General features: G+C 33.7%; 1 protein-coding gene across 3 annotated transcripts in view; it reads left to right on the top strand.

Annotated features, from left to right (window-relative positions):
* The window catches only part of LOC148941620 (uncharacterized), a 47,048-nt gene that overhangs the window by 6,494 nt on the left and 17,659 nt on the right, over positions 1-22,895 (top strand). The window contains exons 1-2 of one of the 3 annotated variants that reach the window (XM_089103872.1): positions 11,316-11,408; positions 16,195-16,326. In XM_089103872.1, coding sequence (XP_088959998.1) covers positions 16,284-16,326 — 43 coding nt within the window. In that variant the 5' untranslated portion in view covers positions 11,316-11,408; positions 16,195-16,283. Of the gene's footprint in view, positions 1-11,315; positions 11,409-16,194; positions 16,327-22,895 lie in introns of those variants that run through there. The other 2 variants (XM_089103874.1, XM_089103873.1) reach the window with 2 other exon arrangements.

Raw genomic sequence — 22,895 nt, 5'->3', positions numbered from 1 at the left:
TTAAAACGAACAGAAATTATTACGTATATGAGGGGGTTTGCCCCCAAGTCAATACCTCGCTCTTTACAGCTACAGTTACGCTACAATTTACGCTACAGTTAACCTAACCTAACCTTGTTTTTAGTGCTTTCAAAAGAGCTATCTGTTCTAATTAAACGGCCTTTGTTATTCGGGGGTTTGTTAATTAAAAAAAATTTAAACTTTTAACGTAAAGAGCGTGGTATTGACTAGGGGAGAACCCCCTCATATACGTAATAACATATACGTAATAAAAAAAACAATAAAAAAAAACAAGCGATACGGCTCAATAGTAATCGAAACTTTTAAAAACAGAACTTAGATGTCAATAAATGTATCAAAAGAATGGGCTTATAATGCTGATTCTAAATATATGAATTTTATTAAGTTTAGTATTACTCATCAAAGGCTATGAACCTGAGAAAATTTACCTGATTTCTTAAATAGGGGGGAAACATCCCCTAAAAGTGAAAGAATTTTAATGAAAATCACACCGTCAGATTCAGCGTATCAGAAAACCCTACAACATAGGTTTCAAGCTCATATCTGCAAAAATCTGCAACTTTGTATTTTTTGCCAGAAGAAAAATATACAAATATGGAAGTTCGTTACGTAAGTTAATTTGTAAATTACGTCAGAACCAAATTTAGCGACAGCCATTTAGCAAAAGAAAAGTAATATTTTTATGCAAATTTTGTTTACTTATTCAATTACGGTGAGCCAAAATAAAAGCAGCATTAACTAAAAAACGATCAGAAATTAAATAAAAAAAAAGGTTTTTAAACTGAAAGTAAGGAGCGACATTAAAACTTAAAACGAACAGAAATTATTACGTATATGAAAGGGGCTGTCCCCTCCTCAACGCCTCGCTCTTTACGCTAAAGTTTGAATCTGTTTCACAACTTTATTTTTTTAAACAATATTAAAGGGAAAGGAACAATGAAAGGGACAGCCCCTTTCATATACGGAATAATTTCTGTTCGTTTTAAGTTTTAATGTCACTCCTTACTTTCAGTTTAAAAAACTTGTTTTTTTTATTTATTTCTTATCTAGAAATCAACTATCTAGAACAAAATGGCTATCTCAAACTTTTGATTGGATGTGTTTGGGAAAAAGTTAGGCGTGGAAGGGGTGTTAGTTACCTTCCAATCACTTTTGACCCTTAAAAAAGGGCACTAGAAGTCTCGATTTCCAATCGAATGCGCCTCCTTTGAAGTTTATACGCCGACCCCTTCCATATGAAGTGCCTCTGGGGAAAAAAATAATAATAATAAAACATTGGAGCCGTATGGCCTTTACTGCAGGCAACGCTATAGCGTTGCCTCTGATAATAAGCTTTCATTAGCTCTAATTAAGCTTTTTGGGTATGATTTTCGTGCCTTAAGTAGAGCGTTAGTTTTCAAACTTTAAGAAATTTTCCCAGTTTATTTGGATTGATTTTTTAGGTAAATCTTAAGCAATATGCAAATGTGCTTCACTTGTAGAAAAAAATAATCTTGTTTTCTTAACAAATTTTACAACAAGAGAAATTTTGTTGTTACAAAGGTCCATAGTCGGCTGATCAGCCAGCAGACAACATACTCAGTTGCAGCACACTTGCGGATGCAGGGTCTTTGCCGTGAAAAGCTATAAAATCTTAGGCATCTTTTTCATTCATTTTGGGTAGTTGTTCCTTCGTCCCCGCAAAGCAAATTCTCATCGTCATTTAACATCGTTGTTATGTCAGCCTGGAAAGTGCTAAAGTTAAACCAATGATCCAAGTGAAAATATATCCGAGGAAAATAAAAAAAAAAACAGAAAGTTATCATTTTCAATATTTGGATTTGCGTTTGCTGTGAAGAACTGCCGGGACATATATTTTGGTTCTTAGTCTTGCGGAAAATCTCAGTTTTTACTCCAGTGGCACTCTTCTGTGCGTTTTGAGCAAAAACTACTAAAAATCTGATTTTGGTTCTTTCGTGAACCTTCTAAGTACTTTGCCATTTAGAACAATACCTATGTTTCCTAACTTATTTGTTAAGCTTTATAAATTTGTATGTTTTTGAATAGTTAAAAAGGATTACTGTTGATTTGACAAAGATATAATAGATATATCTTGAAACAGCATAAAACGGCAACAACAGCTGACTTTCTCAGCTTGTTCTCATAGCAACATTGTGGTTGGTGTTTATTTATTTTTGGGCTTTTCTCATTCAATAGAAATCTTAACACATTGAGTTGTTTGAAGTTGTGTATTATGGAATTATAATTTTTGAACAATCTTTTAAAACTATTTTTTGCAGTGTTATTTCACTAAAATTTTAATGATTTCTAGTGTGAACAGGACAGGTACAAGCATGTACAGTTTAAATATATGGAGTTAAGATCATTTAATAATTTATACGAATAAACCAAAAAACAAGGCAGTTTTACCTTGAAGCTTCTTGAATACGAAAAAGCTTTACTGTTAAACCCGAAATAATTTTGAAGTTTCTCAATGACATTTTGGAAAACTATTTATTCTGCTTTACTAATTTTCTCATCAAAAAAATTTAACTCACCGTTTCTATTTCCTAATTTTGCTCTTACAGCATTATATACGGCTCGTGTTACTTCTTGGTAGAGCATTGACAAACCTAACACATTTTTATTTCTACAGGCTGGGTCCATACAAGGACATTCCTCTTTTTTTATTAAACATTTGTCGAAATACTCGTAAAGCTATTAAAAAAAAAACAAAATGGAAATGAAAAAACAACTCTGACATCCATCTGCAAATTAGCATCCCTTTTATAAAAATTAAATAAAAAACAAGCTTTTTCAGCTCAAAGTAAGGAGCAGCATTAAGACTTAAAACGAACAGAAATTATTGCGTATATCAGGGGATTTCCCCCTCCTCAATACCTCGCTCTTCACGCTAAAGTTTTCGGCCCTTTTAAAAAAGTTAGCTATTGTTCTAATTAAATGACCCTTGTCTTTCAGGAGTCGTTTTTAAAGAATTGGGACAAAATTGAAAATTTATCGTAAAGAGCAATTTGTTAAGGAGAAAAACACCTTCATATACGTAATAATTTTTGTTCTTTTTAAGTTTTAATGTTGCTCCTTACTTTGAGCTGAAAAACTATCGTTTTTTAAATAATGCCAGGAAATCTGGTCCCACGTTAATGGAGAAATCCCCTCCCCACGGAAATATGGAATCCTCCTTCCCAGGGGGAGAAACCCCCCTCTCCACAATGATAAGTAAGACTAAACTTAATGAAATTTATATGTTTGTAATCAGCAGGATAAGCAAATTCTTTTGATATATCTATTGGTATCAAAATTCCGCGTTTTAGAGTTTCGGTTAGTATTGAGCCGGGTCGCTGCTTACTTACACTTCATTACCCAGAAATGTTTGATGGGCTATTACTCCCGCGTGACTAACGACACGGGTAAGCCTGGGCATAATTGCATAGGACACAGGGGAGGGGGGGCAGCTTCCGCTCTCGGACATCGGGTGGCCCCCCCTCGACCCGAGTTTGCCCCCCCCCACAGACCCAAGTTTACCCCCCAGCCGAAATTTTGTTTCTTCCAAAATCTTGTCAAAATTAAGATAAACCTGCATAATTCAAGCATCAACAGAAATAGATAATTTTTTTAGTACATATTTATCTTTATAGTACTATAAAGTACATTTATAGTACTTTCATAGCAATAAAAAGTACCTTCATGGTACTAAATGGCTTATTTTTAGTTTTACGGTCATTTTCACTTTCTTTGATAAATTCGGTCCCACTCTCCCCCCTCCCGGGGTTTGTCGAAATCACGCCACTGCTGGGAAGCTTGGAACATTTGCAACGAAAAGCTCTGGTCTCACAGACTCAAAAAGTGCATTATTATAACCAAGAATTTTTCTTCTTGATAAAGATGAATTCTGTCGGTCATCTTTTCTGGGTCCTCATTAGCACAAAATCGATGATATTTCAAAACAACCTATGCTTGTTGTAAGGTAAATCAAAAATTATTTTCCAAGCTTTCAAAAAAATGAAGCGGCAGTGTGTTATAGTATCAAAAACCATGCGTTTATTTTCATAGGAATTGATTTTACCTAGACTAAGCATATTCAGACTCAAATGTTTTTTTAAATAAATATTCAAGTGAGTTTGCAGAAAAAATTATCGACAGGCAATCAAACGACCCTGTTCTCTTTGAAACGTAGTCGCAGACTTGACATATGCGTTCTTGTCTAATTGAGCCTTCAAAGACTTTATTCTTCGTGTCCGTCTCCTTCCATTTTATTCACGAGTGTAATTAAAAATGCATAATTATGCATGAAAAAGGCCTTTGTCCAATTTCGAAATACGGAAAAAGGCCTTTAAAAAATGATAAAAAATTTCGTATAGGAATCCTCCCAAATCAAAAGTGTAAAATTTTCCCTCGAAAGTTCACCGTCGGAAATTTTCCTCTCCTGCAGAAAATACTTCGCATGAAAACCCACCTCAAGCACAAAATCCCCCACCCAGTAAAATGTCTGCTTACTTCCCAGTAACAAATTCTATACGCATGCAATGGGCGAATTTTACAAGTAACAGCACTTTTCCCATGACCTGTAAGTCGTCATGTTACCCCCAAAGGTGTAGTTATTGGATCTCAAATCTCAATTGTTTTTGGAAAAAAGAAGCAAAAACTTTGGAAAAAAACAGCAAAAAATACAAATAAACACGCATCTGTGATCTTTCTTCTGGCCAAAGAAACCAAATACATAGGCTAAATAAAATTAAAAAATGTAAAATTCCACATTTCTGTAAATAGGAGCTTGAAAGCTCTGCATTAGGGTTCTCTGATACGCTTAATCTGATATGTGTTTCACCCGTCTTCGAAAATCAGACAAATTTTTTCAGGTTGTTAACTTTCAGCGGGTAACACTAAACTTGAGGAATCTTATATGTTTGGAATATTGCATTGAACATATAAATCCTTGTATGCTCACAATGGGCAAGTTTGAAAACAGTCTTGGAGGAAGAATAGCAAAAATCAACTTTTCTCATTCGGTTCTGAAGTTTAATAATGCAATTTGTAAGATGTATGGTTCAATTTGTAATTATCGTTGTATAATCCAAACTTAACTATTGCTATTGTTCAATCTTAATTTAATTTATTGCACAATTCAATTCCTAATTTTGTAAATAGAACTCAATTTCTAAGATGTGCATATTTTTGATTGAATTCTTTAACAATTGGATTTAAAAAATAGCTGAAAGGGAATTAAATAACCATGTTTAGAAACTAGAATAGGTATGTGGACTATAGACAGATAGCAGTATAGTTTAAATATAAAAATGCTGTAGCATACGTACTTGGCAACAAACTGCAAAATATATCAGGACTCACAATCATCTGTTTCTTGTAAAGCATTGAAATGACAACCAAATTACAAAAAAAAAACACTTGTCATTTTGTGTGCAGTTTTTACAGTGAATTTCTTTTTCATGTTCTAACCAATCCATAAATTTTGTTGACTGGAATAAAAGCTGAAAGGCAAAAAAGGCAATAAATTGACAATGAAATAAAAAAAAATTCTCACTGTTTCTGCAAGATCAAAAGACACACACACACGCGCACACACACACACACATATATATATATATATATATATATATATATATATATATATATATATATATATATATATATATATATATATATATATATATATATATATATATATATATATATATATATATATATATATATATATATATATATATATATATATATATATATATATATATATATATATATATATATATATATATATATATATATATATATATATATATATATATATATATATATATATATATATATATATATATATATATATATATATATATATATATAAAAAATATATATATATATATATATATATATATATATATATATATATATATATATATATATATATATATATATATATATATATATAGAAAAATTCGTCCAGAGATTAGCTCCCCGCCAAAACTAAGACCCCTTAAAATTCTTCCCAGAAAATTCAATCCTTCACATCTGAAAAATTTCATTCCTGACAATTTCCCTCAAAGAACTTTTCCCCCTGGAAAATTTTCAACCTGAAAATAAATACTATTTATTGAAAATTGGTTTGATCTGTATTGAGATGTCGTTTTATGGTTATGAGCAATATCCTGATGAAAGTTCAGTTAGAGCTTTTGAGTTAACGGGTCAACATATTTGAAATTTGAACTGGGCTTTTTCAAAACCAAATTTTATAAAACAAATCAAAATTGGTCTATAAGTGTTTTGTTACTTTTTTACGAGATGATCGAAATTTTTGGAGTGGGGGGTAAAACCCATCTCCTGGATATGGCCTTGGCATTATGTCCTTTGCATAAATGATTTGTTTATACATGTCAAAAAAGCTGTGAATTTCTTTTACAATCCAGGGGGATTCATACTTAGAAAAAAAAAACAATTCACCGAAATCAAGTTATTTTTCAAAATACGTGAAAAACAGGTGATTGCATCTCCCTCCTCCATTGAAGCCTCTGTGTTCAACATGCTAAAAAAAATTAATTGAAATGAAAAAAGCCTAAAAAAAGAAAACCAACAATTTCTGATGACAAAAGCTTGTTGACTGTTGATTCGGGTGTATTATAATTTAGTTATTAACTTGTTGGCTAATTTAGTGAATCCAGAATCCAGCGATTTTTCAAGAATTGCGCGATTTTTTTCCAAATGTTTCGGAAAAAAATTAAAAAGCTAAAACTTAAGGTCTTGCGAGAGTTACACAAAGGGAAAACCCAATCTTACTTTTGCTAAGTTCTGTTTGTTTTCCTGAAATTCTCTTTGAAGGTCAATTTTGTTCGTCTTAATTTCGATCTAGATATTTGTTATTAATATGTCGAAAAACGAATAATATTAATTTTCCTTCTCAAACTTTCTGTTTAAAAAAAACAGCATCAAAGTGTAATTTTAATGTTGTTCGTCACTTAAAGACAGCATTATCAAGACATACATGTTAGTAGTAAGTTTAAAATAAGCCCTTAACAAGCTTTCTTAAAACATTAAATCGCCTCGTTAGGCCTGAATTAATTTGAGTATCATCTGGTTAAAAATTGTAACTTTCACTTATAAATTGCCGCAATCCACCATTCTCAGTTTATAAATGGTTACCCCCCAGGCAGAGAAGCTCTAATAAGCTTATTCAACGTTTTTGTTTGCGCTCTGATACGCTTGTGCATGTTTAATATAGCATAATTCCAACTTAAATACTTCTAAAAAGAGGGATGTCAATTTTAAATGACTGACCTGCAATACCGACTTAACATAACAAGTGTTTCTAAGGTTAAGAAATCCAGTAACTTGTCCGTCACAGTTCATTGTGTAATCTAATTTGAACAAGAAATCAAGTTAGTTTTAGCTCAAAGATTTTCTTACTAACTTCAAATTTTTAGGGTCAGTCTATATATTGGGCCACTTACTTTAAAGTTCATAAGGTGGACCAATGAACCTTTTTGTCGGTGGCTAAATACCGACACTCTTTCGGCCTGAAATGTTAATTAAACCAATATTCAAACGAAAAGGACATGATAAGCCGGCATGACTTGCCGAGTAAGACTTGCTAATTAACAAACATCGAATTCAATTTTGAATTGGTAGGGCCCAAGGTAAACTGGAAGAAACTGAATATATCCGGATCATTGAACTAGCCTCTCTAGAGTATCTTGAGAATACCTATGAATGCCTGAAAGTTTCATATCCTTTCCAAAGCTGTTTCAAGATATTATCTCGGGGACCTTAAATATACACATAATGTCTTTCAGCTTAAACCCTTTCCCTCGGTCAAAATCCTAAACTCACTTGGCCCACCTACCCTCCTATACTCCCTCAAAGTTTTAACTTGATTTCTTAAGTGATTCCCAAGATACTATTGATGATTTGAAAAACATGTCACACATTGCGTCCCACGATTTAACCATGTAAAGTTGTGGTTCCCAGAATACTCTTTTGGGAAACTCTAGATGAATAATCCGTAAGACTAAATCGAAATACAACTAATTAGGGGCAACAAGTTTTTGGTTTATTTTAAGGACACCTTCCCCCAATTCCATCTAACTGTTTGATTCTCTTTTTCCAAAGAAAGTCTTCGCAAATTTTCTGCTAATCAAACATCAAAAATCGAACATGCCCCGCTTTTCCATTATAAAAATCTATACGTAAGAAATGGCAATTATACGTATAATCTACAACCCTTGTCCCAGGGAATGTAGGTGTTATTTTAAATACATTCTTAGACCACACTGGCTATACATGACAAATGAAACTCAGAGAGGAAAGAAACTAACAAAATTTAAAATAAAATCAAAAAAGGTGGAAAAACGAGGATTTTGTCAGCCAGTGGCGAACCATGAAGAAGAAGAAATAAGCAAATATTTCGACAAGGACCTCCGCCAAGTCGTCCTCAGTGCGAAACAAAAAAGAAGAAAAAGAAAGAAAAAAAAACGAAAATCTAACCTTTCGAAGTTACCTCACAAGCACAGAACAGACATCTCATTTCATACAACCCTCCTAAGACGGTCTCTTTTTCTTTCTTTTTCTTCTTTTTAGTATCTTTCTTCAGCTTAGTACCTTCAACAATCCCTGAGACATTGCTAATGCACAATTTTGACAACCTGTCTGCACATATTGTCTTTTGACCTATCTTTCTACTTTACTATTCATCAATAATAGGTATAGTAGAAATTTTTAGAGCAAAATCATATATTTTTCTGTATTAGGGATAAAAATTGTTAAGCACTTTCCACAAACCCTACCAAAATGGGCGTACGGAGAAGAGGGCAGAGGAGGACAGATGCCGCCCCCCACCTAGAACTGAAAATTTACACTAGATATGGCCGAAAAAGCAGGTGGTTGAAAAGGCACTGGAAAAAAAGAAGATGGCTAAAAAAGAAATTAATAATAGGTAGAGTGTTGAAAAATCTGTAAATAAACAGCTGGAATGAAAGAATAAAAGTCAAATAAGAAGCAATTATCCATAATATCTTGGAAATAGTTAGCTCTAATCCAAGAAGATTAATGCTGAAGCTTATGGATGATTACTTATTAATAGACATTTCATAGGTTTGATAGAACTTGCTGCCAATGTAAGGTTCCGTGAGTTTCCAATATAACTTCAGCGCCCCCTGCCCTTCATCACAGAATCAGCTGCCCCCTCCCTTTAGACGAGGAGCTACGTACGCCCATACCTACCGCAAAATTTGAATTCCTCTCGCCTCAATTTCCACCCTCATATCTCCAATAATACCTGAATGTTTCATCTCTATCACTAAGCTATCCTTATTACGAGAAATTTCTTTTACGAGACAGGGAGAAATTCTCAAAAACACAGAATAGAAATTGTATGTAAAGTCTTAAAACATATACGTAAATCTTGAGCTTTGACATCACATCCTGCTTTTTTTTACTTCATGCTCTATTGTACTGTTTATGTTCTTTTACATTTAAAGTCAATCAAACTGGTGCTTGGTATTATTAAATAATAAAAAAGTTTTTTCAACTGAAAGTAAGGAGCAACATGAAAACTTAAAACTACCAGAAATTATTACGTATATGAGGGGGTTCGCCCCCCAGTCAGTACCTCGCTCTTTGCGCTGAAGTTCGAATTTTGTCCGAATCACAAACCCCTGAGTCACAAAGGCCGTTTAATTAGAATAGATAGCTCTTTTGAAAGCACTAAAAAAACTTTTGCGTAAAGAAGAAAGTACTGACTAGGGGGCAAACCCCCTCATATACGGAATATTTCTGTTCGTTTTAAGTTTTAATGTTGCTCCTTACTTTCAGTTGAAAAAACTTTTTTTTTATTTAATTTCTGATCGTTTTTTAGATAATGCTGGGAAAAACGGCGCCCCCTTCATAGAAAGTTCCCTTCCCCAAGGAAACATCCTCTATGGAAAGGTCTTCCCACGTAATCACTTTTAGGGGGTGTTTCCCCCCTTTTTTCGAAAATAAGGCAAATATTTTCAGGCTCGTAACTTTGGATGTGTTAGACTAAATTTGATGAAATTTACATATTTGAAATCAGCATAAAAAGCCGATTCTTTTGATGTATGTACTGGTATCAAAATACCATTTTCTAGGGTTTTGGTTAATATTGAGCTGGGTCGCTCCTTACTTTTAGTTCGTTACCACGAACTATTTGATTACCAAGTTTTAACGTCTCCAGGGGATCAACTGAATCAATGGTGACGAAATCAAGGAAAAAAAACACTCAAGAAATATATAATTTGGGCTACATATTTCAACAAAAAGAATGATAGTCGTCCCTAAAAAAAAAATGACTTCACAAATTTATTGTAATAACTATTTTGTCTTTATTGTGCAATAAAATTATTTCATATTTTGTGTCGGCACTAAGGCTTAATAGGGTTTGCTGTCTTACCATCAGTTGAATACCATTATTAACTTATGAGCTATTTTATGACCAAACACCATATGGGATAGAACTAGATTGTTATACCTATAAAACTGCAAAAGTCTGTATCCATTACTGTTTTCTTTTCCTAAACCAAATTTACCTAAGCTAGGCTACCCATTATCCCTATTTCTACAAATTTGGGCATTAAAATTTCCAAATAAAAACATCATAATTCTACCTTGGACCCTCTATTTACCCTTGTAAAATGTACCCCTATGCCATCACAAGGCCAGAACATAATTTGCACTTTACTGAAAAAATATAAATGTTTTTACTTTTTTAACTTTAATAAATCAAATAATATTAACAGTATGATTACTAAATATCAGTATATGTATGTTAAACTGACAATGCACATTCATTTGTATTTTTTTCAGTAAAATGAAAGTTATGTTCTGGCCTTGGGAAGGCATAGAGGTTTTGAGCCCAACTTATGTTAATTTTTGCTTGTTTTGAGTTTGAGTTGGTTATTTATTGTAATTTCAGTTCGTTTTGGGTTTCATTTATTTATTGATGCAGATTTGTGGTAGATTTAGGTAAATCAAATAGTTTTTCACTCTTTTGATTTAGTTTATATGTAAGAAAAAAAAAAGTAACAGCAGTAGCCCTGAAAGTTTCAATGTAATACCATAAGCCAATCCTGAAGCATTGCTGATGATGCCTCTTGAAAAATATTGGTTCATATTATGGAATCCATCAATGAAGAATGGAATAACTGTATTAAGAAGGTTGAAAATGGGTCAAAGGTTTCCGACAAATTTACAGATTTTTGGGCACTTTTATCACAAATTTAGGAAATTTCTGCTGGCAACATTAGACAGTCCTTGGATATGGCAACATTTTCAAAATAAATTAGGCTAAACATTGTATGGTAAAAGGAAGATTGTCTCAACAGAGGCTTGTTTCTTGGGGAGACATAAATAATCAACAATACAGTAAGGTAACTGACATAACCAAAAATAAATCTAAGGGTCCAAGTATCCAGAAGATTATACAAATAACATTGAAGTAGGCTACACAGCATTAAAAGATAGCCTATAAAACTACATAGAAAGGCATTATTTGGGGCTACCCTGTTTATGGGACTATCAAGGGAGTGAGCAAATATAATATTTGGGAAAGCCTAAAATAAAAATCCTTGTTGTACTACTTTTATGTTTATCAACATTTTCCCTTTTGTAGGTAAAAAAATACTGATTATTATGACAAATTTTTATATAGCCTAAAATACAGGTTAGAACTAGGCCTCTAACTGTAGCAAGTTTATGCATGTCATATATCTTAGCTACAAAGATAGGGTAAGACACCCAGTAGTCGGCCACCTGCCTATTCTTGGATAGGCCTATAATCTTTTATACTATTTTAATCACTATTTGCAATGAGCCGTTTGTATGTCCGAGTTTAGGCAGAATTGTCACTTGTTAGTAAATTCAAAAATAGGAGGTGCTCTACAAGTGAAACTATTTGAATTAGTAACCTACTTGTTCAGAAATTCTTCAGAAATTTCTTGATACAAAAATTAAGTTTCTAGGTGGTATAATACAGTAATTAGAGTAGTTTAAATGTCAAAAAGTTTTCAAAGTGATTGAAGTGTCCAACTACTGGGTGTCTTACCCTATTGTATAGCCTACTTCATTTGAAGCCTTTGTATTTTGCTCTTTTCAAATACAATAGTTGTTCAGGAACATATTCCATTGTCTAGTGGGAAAAAATTGCTTTTTATTGCTGATTCATGAAAGCTATTTATTTTTTTATTAGCCTCAGTGCTAAAATGTTATTTCAAAAATAAATTGCAGGAGTTTTTAAAAAAGAGCCTGAAACCTCTTGAAAATGGCATCAAAGCAAAAGACCTTTTCTGGCAACATTGTTCATGAACAATCCATTCTGGCAGGATATTTTTGATTTACAATTGTCTTTTAGCAACCGACAAAGTTTTTTTTTCTTAGATAGATTTATTTATATTCAGCAAAACAACTCAATAACACAAAAAATTAGAGATTCAGTGGAGGCTCAATAGAAATAAACAGGAAAATTTCAAAAATCAATTGAACATTGTCTTACTATTTTCAATTAAGCTCATGTTTGCTTCTATAATATTCACTATTTATAAATGTGTCCACTGTCTGATCAAATTATGAATTTTTCCATAAATCACAGCATATGTCTTCACAGCCCTTTAGAGAGAAAATAGATAGGTACCTCAAAAGAAAGTACCTTCTCATATCTTATTTTAGGCAACAGATCAAGTTAACAATACATAGTCTACAAAACGTTTATGATAAATTAACTGTTTTTCTAAATTGTAAAAAAAAACAATCCCATGAAATCCATCCTTGAAATTTCCTGCTTAGATTTGACCAAAAAATGACAAACCATGATTTCAGTTGTCAATCATTTTCAACAACATTATTGATCAACAAGACCTTTGTTGGTTGCTAGAACATAATTGTTGATCAACAGTGTTGCATCAGAACCATGTACACCCATAGGCTGAATTTCAGGAGGGGGGTGCGCCGGACAGGGTCTAATTAGAAATTCAATTGATGTATAATTGAAATCTCAAGACAAAATATCATAGGCAGCACAATAGTAATACCTAATTACAGAGTGACATGGGCATAATCTATTTTTTTTAGACCAGAGCAATTCTTATAGAAAGAAATGTCATAGGAACTTCAAAAGAGCTCATGTAGGGCAATCAGCTCCCCCTCCTACACATCAATCACTTTCCCAAACACATCTAATAAAAGTTTTGAGATATTCATTTTGTTCAGCATAGTTTAAAGGTCTGGAAATTATGACTTTGAGAATGCCCCCCCCCGCCACAACCCCCTCAGAGCAAGGGTTGTCAGATATTGGCTACCTATCTCTCTGTTTTTTTTTTTTTGTACCTTGCCTATGGTGATGACTTGCTTCTTATAAGCCATACTAAACTTGGTCTATCTAAAATGGTTTCTTGTGTTGCTACTTCTTTTTCAAACATTAGGCCTTTCTCTTAATTTAGATAAATGTAAATTTCTTTCTTTTAACAAAAATTCTTGTACTCCCCTTCTTTTTAGTGCCTTTACTATCCCTCTTGTAGATTTTCTTTGATGGCTCAGTATTTCTACTACTAATAGTCTTCTGAGCTTTTGCCAGTGCACAGTAAATTCAATTAGGATATACTAAGATTGTTGCCAATAGAGGTAAATATAGTAAACTTTCGTTGGCCAAGCTCTACTCAAATTTTGTGATCATTCAAGTCTTTTTGCTTCTGGAATGTTTTCCCCTTCTTAAGAAAAATGAGTTAAAAAGAATCCAGACTAATTATTTTAGATTTTGTAAATTTTTATTGTTTCTTCCACCTTGGACAAAAAACCAGGTAATTATTAAGGAATGTTTTGTTCCTGATATTACTGTAAAACTGGAAGCACTGCACAGAAGGCTTTCAAATACTGCTTTTATCCATTTTTCTCTGCATTATCACCTTATCAGGTTTTTTCAGTCAGAAGTTATTTTTCCTTAATTTGTATGTTTGTTTTTCTCTCTTTGGTCACTCCTCATTTTTTAGTATTGTAAAGAGTGAGTAAAAATCAAATAATGATAACAATAATGACAGTTTGTGTCCATATTTCAATATGTTACTGCTTATTAGATTCTGTAACTAGTGAGTTTTTTTTCTCTTCGTCTTTTCCCCCTCCTTTTATGTTATTTCTCTTTTGTTTTAGTTTCTTTTAAATTTTATATGTTGCTCTGTATATGGTATTATTTGATTACTATATTGATTTGCATTGCATTTTTATGTGTTTTTCTTGGTGATACTCCATGTATTATACCTCTGTAGGGTGTGGGTTAGAAATAAATAATGATAATAATAATAATAGCCATTTTGTAATCAATAGTTCAAAGAGAATATAACAATCACTTCAGTAATCAAATATAAGAAATATTTAGGCAGACAACTAATTCAGAATAAGCTATGAGCATGTGAACTTCCCAAAGGTGACAAAGCAATATCTCAAGAGCAACTTATATTATTAAGTTAGATCTTTAAGAGTAAGTTGTGGGGGATTTTGAACTATCCAGAAGGCACTATGTGTATGTATATTGTTTTATGCTTCTTAAAGATTTAATTCAACCTAAGCCATGTTTTGGTATGTGGATTGGCGAACCCATTAATAAATCTGACCAAGAAACTCTGGGATCAGTTCAGAAGCTAACAACTAAATGCATCAGAGGTCTGTATGACATCCTTTATTCCCCTCAGCTTGAAAAATGAAATTTACCCAAACTGGCTAATTGCCACAAAGGTAGGGGAAATGATTATGGCATTCAAGCTGTTTGATCATTAAAAACGTATCATAAACCTCTCTCAACTGGATGATTCTTCCAAGTACAAGTGGACACAATTAAAAACTTTACAATTAGTATACCAACACAAGGTTGCATAGTAAATTCTTTCTCCATTGGGTGGAGGCTCTATGGAAGTTGTTAGACCAGAATATGGTCTCTTCTGCCAGTGTTGATTCATTTAAAATGTCAGTTGACAAGAAATGGTGCAACAAGCCCTGGTAAACAGTTTAGGACTTACCTGATTAGCTTACACACTATTCATTCACCAGCAACAACAAAATCATCCTTTTGCTTGCAAGTGATAAAGGTAATTAAAGTATCGACTGTGAAAGAATTCAGATTGGTTTGATAAATGTTGACTAAAAATGAGGGGAGAAATAGAACAAAGCACAGGACTTTGGATTTCTAGCCAGGAAATTATGGCCTTTTACAGTAAGTAGGAAAGCACATGAGTTTTTGCACTAGTCTCAATTTAAAACTTTGCATGGTAAGATGTTCATTTATGGATGCCTTGCTTCTACAGAGTCCTGGAAAATAATTTACTTGTCCACGCTTTGACCTTTTCTTCCCTTAGGTTGAACATTTTTGGTTTTTGAAATCAGAAATACCACAAAAGTAGGAGTTTTATGTGTTCAGCCACTTTTGTTCCTATTTTAACTTGATTGTTTTTCTGCTTTGTTCTCACAAACCTTTTTATGCTTTACAGTGACACCTTGACTCCCTGATAAGTGCAGCATATCATCACTACTTGGGATGGTCAGAATCTGTCAACTTTTGTGTTTACTTGTCCATGATTTGACCTTTTGTTCCCTTGGGTTGAACACTTGTGTTTTTGAAATCAGAAATACCACCACAAAAGTAGGATTTTCGTGTGTTCTGCTACTGTATTTCCTATTTTAACTTGATCAATTTTTTGTTTTGTTCTCACAAACCCTTTTATGCTTTTCAGTGACGCCTTGGCTCCCTGATAAGTACTGCATATCATCACTATTTGAGATGGTCAGAATCTGTCAACTTCTGTGTATAGCCTTTTTCTTTATTTTTTAATGCAAATATTGGTCTATTTTAGTTCGTGTTTCCATCCATTCTATCTTTATATTCGATCTGTATTGTCTATCTCACATTTGGTCTATCACTATTTTGTCAGTTCACTCTAGATAAGTTTTTTTTTTTTTTCAAAATAATTGTGACTATTAGCCTATAAAGTTCTTTACAGCACTCTCTAGTTTGGTGTCATGTTTTTATGGTAGCAAGATTTGCAGTGCTCAAGTTTGGCATTGGATGTAGATACAGTAAAGGACTGGTTATAACACAGCAGATGTCAAAATGACTTGCATCTCCAACACTTTTGCTTCCAGTTGGAAAATTATCTTTTTTGACAATTTGTCTTATAGGAAAGAGAGTCTTGAAACTTGAGGTTTGATCAGCAACAGAAGTTTCTTATCTAAGATATAGAATCAAAGATTCTCTTGACTGTGAAACAATGGATACAAATGATCTTTTTGATGAAGCCACAGTTAAACAAGGTAATTAGTATTTCAAGAATTTAGCCAAGTAATCATGAGTACAATCTACATCCTAACCTTCCTTCTATTAGCTGAAAAATATACTAAAACAATTAAATATTAGCTAAAATGACTGTTTTGTGTACAGCTATTCTTGGGGGAAAGTAGGATCATTTGATTATTACTTATGATGGTAAATCCCTTTGTTTTTCCAGCTATGATTAATTAGTGAAATTGCTCTGGATAATTTGTATCTTTTTTTTCAAGTTAACCTATGTAAAGATTCAGTCTTATAGAAATTTTTTTTACTAGAAAGTAAGGAACAACATTAAAAATTTAAATGTGCATAAATTGTTCTGTAAATGGGGGCGGGCTCCTCAATCCCTTGCTCTTCACGCTAAAGTTTTTTACTACTTCTAAAAAACCTCTTATTTCAATTAAGTGGCCGTTGTGTTTCAGGAGTCATTCTTGAAGAGTTGGGACAAAAAGTCGAACTTTAGCATAAAGAGAGAGAGAGTTATTGAGGAGGTTTCAACCCCCCTGATAAATGAAATAATTTATGTTCGTTTTAAGTTTTAGTGTTGCTCCTAACTTTCTGTTGAGAAAACTTGTTTTTGAAATTTTATTTTTTGGATGCTCTTTGAGTAATGCTGGAAAACTTTCCAGCATTACTCCATTGGAAAGGTTTTCCTCCACTGGAAACCTGCTTCCCTAAAAAAATTCTTCTATGAAGAGTTTTGCCCATGTAAATTACCCCCTCTCCCAGAAAATTCTCCAGGACAATCCCATCTTCAGTGAAAATTGCCCAAAAAAAATTTCTTGCAGAAATTCTTCCTGGAAAATTCTCCCTAGCATACTTTCATTTGAAAAAGACTTTAATTCCTGATCGTTTTCAAATCATGGTGGATATCCCCCCTCTGTGGAATATTTTTATATGTTTTAACCCCCTCTCCCAGAGAATTCCCCTGGACAATATCATCCTCATTGAAAATGGCCCTCCAAAAATTTTTTCCACAAAATTTTTTCCTCATAATTTTAAAATTATGCCTGAAATTCTCCCTTGATGGAATAATTTTCTTGAAAATCTCCCTATTTAAAAAAAAAACCCTAGCAGAAAATCTCCTTTTCTAAAAAAAATTAGTATACTTCTCAGTAATGAATGCTATACATAAATAATGGGCAAATTTCATAACTTACGGCCCTCTCCCCAGGGGCTATGAGGGTTCATGTTATCTCCAAGGCACAGTTATTGGACCTTTCAACAATGCTTGCATTTGAAAAAGGGGCGTGGAAGGAAGGCTAGTTGCCCTCCAATCTTAGGTTTTTTTGTTTTTTTTTTAAAGAGGACTAGAACTTTTGATTTTTTGTTTAATGAAGACTCTTGTAATATTCTAGGGCCATAGGTTTGATTTAATCACCCCTGAAAGAAATGAAATAAACATGCTTTCATGACCTATCTTCTTGCAAAAACTACAAATTACACATTTGTGCTGATGGTATGATTTTCATTAAGATACCATGAAGGTTTGGGGATGTTTTCTCTCTTTCTTGAAATTCAGACAAATTTTCAAAGTTTTGTAGCATTTGATGAGCTTTTCGAGCTTTTGATGAGAGTAACACTAAATTAGTCCTAGATGAATCTTATAGATGTGGAATCAGCATAAAAGCCAATTATTTTGATGCATCTATTAATATCAAATTTCCGTTTTTTAGAGTTTTGGTTGCTATTGAGTTGATTCCCTCCTTATATGTAGTTCATTACCACAAACTGTTTGATGCCTGAAATTAAGCAAAGCTCAGTTATGATTGATAATTGGGTCATATTTACTTTTTGTATACAATTTTAATCCATTTTATTGAGAGTCAAAAAATCTGCAAATATGATTTTTTATGGGGGGATATTTTCAAGAGTGGATGGAGGAGCAGGGAGTAGGAGTAGGTTTTTAGGGAGCAGGAGTAGAATTTGCCATTTATTTCCTAGGATAGGTGCAACATTTATGCACCTATCCCATTGTTGTTCTAATTTCTGTATGTCTCCTGCGCAAAATTGTTTATATTGATCTGGAAGCCACTTTTGTGGCTGATTTTTAACTTCTTCATTAGGATCAAAAATATTTCTGTATAAAGCCTCTTTGAGGGGTGCAAACAAATACACGTCTGAAAGGAAAGGTTTGGGCAGTAGGGGTTGGAGTTTGGAGGGATCTATCACCCCGGCTCTTAAGCAGTTTCTTGTTTTACCAGTGCCACATGTGGATGCTCATTGTCTTGAAGAAGAATCAAACCTTTAGTCAAGAGACCACGCCGTTTTGTTCAGATGGCAGGCCTCAGTTCTTGCAGTATTCTGAAATTCATAAAAAGTCAACAACTGTTGACTTTCCTGAAGATCAACGAGACAGTAACAACAAGTACCATAATAATATGCTCACAAAAAAGTAAGCCTTTCCATTCGAACAAAACGTCATGCACTTTTGATTTTGGTTTATGAAAATGTGACCTATATGTGGCACTACTGAATCTCAAAATAGTTCAATACTGGCATGGCAGACCTTTCCTATTCATCCCTTCTTTCTTAACCTTGACTATTAGACTGTCATTTGCTTGGAACCCTTAAAGAGGCTCTATCAAGATAAAAGTTTGTATCCAAGGAGGAAATTAAAGATCAGGTGCAAAAGAATCTATAGTATTTTATTGTCTCTGAACTACAGTGATGTTTCTTGTTACTTATTGAATGGCAAAGAAGATTTATTTGTTTTTGTTTAAGTAAAAAACTATCATAAGAGGCAACACTGTAGAGTTGTCAATTTTAATGCTTCCATGTTTTATTATTTATCTTTTTTTCCAGCGACACTTCATATGCAATGGGTGGTTGTATAAATTTTGGATGGGCTCGTTCTATTGGAAAATGGAAGTTCTAGTGCCCTTTTTATAAGTCAAAAATGGTCAGAGAGCAAAAAGTTCCCCCTCCCCCAGTCTTTTCCCCCAAATGTATCTAATCAAAAGTTTGTGATAGCCATTTTGTTCAGAATAGTCCAAAGATCAGATAACGAAAACTATGGGATCAACACAATTCCTCAGAGCCTAGGGGCAAGTGCTTTAATATACGCCCCTGGAGTGTATAAGGTTTTTATGGTAGGGGTGGTCGTATAAACTTTGGGTCATTTTAGTTTATTTTTAAAGACTCAAAAGTGAATGGAGGGCAAATGGCCCCCTCTCTCCAAACGCCCTCGTTTCCCCAAGTGTATCCAATCAAAATTTTGAGATAGTAATTTTGTTCAGAATAGTCCACAGGTCATATAATAATGCCTCTGTTTTTGGCACCCCCCCCCTCCTCCCGCAGCCTGGGGGGGGGGTAAGTTGTAAGTTATGCTCCGTGTGCATACCTGTATAAGGTTTATATGGAAGGGATGGTCATATAATTTGGAGGAGACTCATTTAGTTGGAAATTGAAAGTTCTAACTCTCTTTTTAAGAGTTAAAAGCGATCTAAGGACAACTATCTCCTCACGGCCTGTTTTTCTCACATGCATTTGATCGAAACTTTGAGATAACCAGTTTGTTAAAAAATAGTCTAAATATCATTTAGCAATGTCTTCAGGGTTGACACAGTTCCTAAAGCCCGGCGGTGAGTGTTTGAAGTTATCCCCCTGGGGCATATAAGGTTTTATGTAAGGTATGACCATATAAACTTTGGAGGAGGCTCTTTTGGTTGGAAATTGGAAGTTCTAGTTCCCTTTTTAAGAGTTAAAAGTGATCAGGGGGCAAGTAGCCCCCCTCCACAATACCCTCTTTTCCACAGATGTATCTCACCAAAATTTTGAGATAGCCATTTTATTCAAAATTTTCCAAAGATCATATAACAGTGCCCCTGGGTTGACACAACCTCAAAGAGGCCTTAGCTACTTGGATTGGTCTTGTCAGTTGTGGTGGTCTAGGTTGTTCATTATGACCTGTACATTTACATTTCTCAGGTCATTTTTTTCATCTTGTCGCATTTGATAATCTAGTTTGTTCATTTTGAGCTTACATTTTTGACCTCTTTTGTTCTTTCTGTCCTCAATTCGTGCTTATGTTAATTTACGCTTGTATCCCCTACATATTAAGAAACTGGTGAAAATGCCTTTTGAAATTTACATCACCGAATATGGGCACATGAATTGACGTTCTTGATTTCCATGTCCTAAATTCTTCTTCTGTAGGCTCTTCAAAAATGGTTTTAAAATCTATTTTCCTTGCATGTTTAGTTTCAATCAACATAGTTACTTAACTGTTTAGCCTATCCTGATTTATTGTTGATATCAGATAAATTTTTTTTATTGGGTTTAGCCTGGAAAGTGATCTATCTCCAGAAGCTAAGCTTACTGAAATTGTTAGGAACATTTTGCAAATTCGAAAATCAATTGTTCAGTTTTATGGCAGCGCGGGACCCTTTTTTAAGAGTCAAGAGTGATCGCAGGGCAACCAGTCCCCCACTAAATAAGATATTTACGGAAGGGGTGGTCCTATAAACTTTGAAGGGGGCTCATTCGATTGGAAATAAAGAGTCGAAAGTGATAGAAGGATAAACAGCGGCTTCTCTCGCGCTTTTTTCCCCAGATGCATCTAAACCAAATTTTGAAATAGCCATTTTGCTCAAAATAATCCAAAAGTCAAATAACTATTACTCAGGGTTTGATAAATCCCCTACAGCCCCCGGGGCAAGGGCTGTAACCTATGCAGGTTGCCCATTGTTAACATACAAGGTTTTTGTGGAAGGGTGGTTGTATTAACTTGGAGGGGGCTGATTCGATTGCGAATTGAATGCTCTAGCACCTTTTTTAAGAGTCAAAAGTGATCAAATGGCAACCAGCCTCTCCCATCCCCTTTTTCAATTTGCATGCAGTCGAAATTTTGAGATAGCCATTTTTTTTTAATTTGTCCGAAGAGCCAATAACTATGCTTCCAGGCTTTAACCCCCCCCCCCCCCCACACACACACACTAGGGACGAGTGCCATGAATTATACAAGTTGCTTGTTGTTGCTCTGATTGTTGTCATACTTTGATTTACTGATTCACTAGGCCATTTTTCTTTACAGGGTGAGGGCTGCAAGTTATGCAAGTTGCTTATTGTTACTTTGCTAATTTTTATAGTTTCGCTACTTTTATATTGTTACTTTGATACTAGTTTTGATTGTTTCATGAAACTTTAATTTGGGGAAAAAATTGAAACAGGGAACGCTGAAAAACTTGAAATTTTGGCGATTAAAAACAAACTAAAAAAAGTTTCCGAAAAATAATTTTTTCAAAAAAAAGTGAAGGCAATATTAATATTAAGATCTGCTTAAATAGATTCCTATAATAATTCAAACTCAAAACGACCAGAAATCACTGTTAAACAATCACAGGAAACAGACATATAACAGGTACTAAAATATATGAATAGATAAATTTGAAACGAGTAAAACTTCAATTAAATACGCAAATCAACCTTAATGCAAACAAAAATTACCACAAAAAAGAGTTTTGCTACCGCCCATTTCTCTTACTGTAAAAGTGTAAAGCCTGTTGTGTCATTGGCCCTTTACTGAATGAAAACTATTGTGTCTTGAACAGTCTTCGAAAGAACTAATAAAATTAAACTGATATATATATATATATATATATATATATATATATATATATATATATATATATATATATATATATATATATATATATATATATATATATATATATATATATATATATATATATATATATATATATATATATATATATATATATATATATATATATATATGAGAGAGAGAGAGAGAGAGAGAGAGAGAGAGAGAGAGAGAGAGAGAGAGAGAGAGAGAGAGAGAGAGAGAGAGAGAGAGAGAGAGAGAGAGAGAGAGAGAGAGAGAGAGAGAGAGAGAGAGAGAGAGAGAGAGAGAGAGAGAGAGAGAGAGAGAGAGAGAGAGAGAGAGAGAGAGAGAGAGAGAGAGAGAGAGAGAGAGAGAGAGAGAGAGAGAGAGAGAGAGAGAGAGAGAGAGAGAGACAGAGAGAGAGAGAGACAAACACAGAGAGAGAGACAGAGAGGGGCACAGAGACAGAGAGAGAGAGAGAGAAAGAGACAGAGATACAGAAAGAAAGAGAGACACAGAGACATATAGAGAGACAGAGAGAGACAGAGACAGAGAGAGAGACAGAGAGAGAGAGAGACAGAGAGAGAGAGAGAGAGAGAGAGACAGAGGGACAGAGACAGAGAAAAGAGAGAGAAAAAGGTTTTATTAAAAAAAAAAATAACACATTAACAACAAAACCCGAAGTTTATTAAACTTGTATGGGCATACATCACCCTTTACAAAACCCTGCATACACAATTACTACCAGCCAGCCTTAGACCCCCCCCCCCCAAAAAAAAAGGACAAAAAAAAATAATAAGAAAATAAATAAATAAAAATAAACGAAATAAATTAATTTCTAATAATTTCACGACCTAATTGGATACCGAAGACACAAAACTAAAATTATTTATTCTATTCTACCTCCTCGTCGCCCTCCAAAAAAAAGTGTCATAATCACTTGAGAGAAAATTTGCCCAGCAAGGATTAAAACTCATATGTAGACAA

This window comes from Artemia sp. Qi Xiang Cuo, chromosome 18 (genome assembly GCF_049724085.1).
Source record: "Artemia sp. Qi Xiang Cuo chromosome 18, ASM4972408v1, whole genome shotgun sequence".
Classification (NCBI taxonomy): Eukaryota; Metazoa; Arthropoda; class Branchiopoda; order Anostraca; family Artemiidae; genus Artemia; species Artemia sp. Qi Xiang Cuo.
This window is presented reverse-complemented; position numbering and strand designations above follow the sequence as displayed.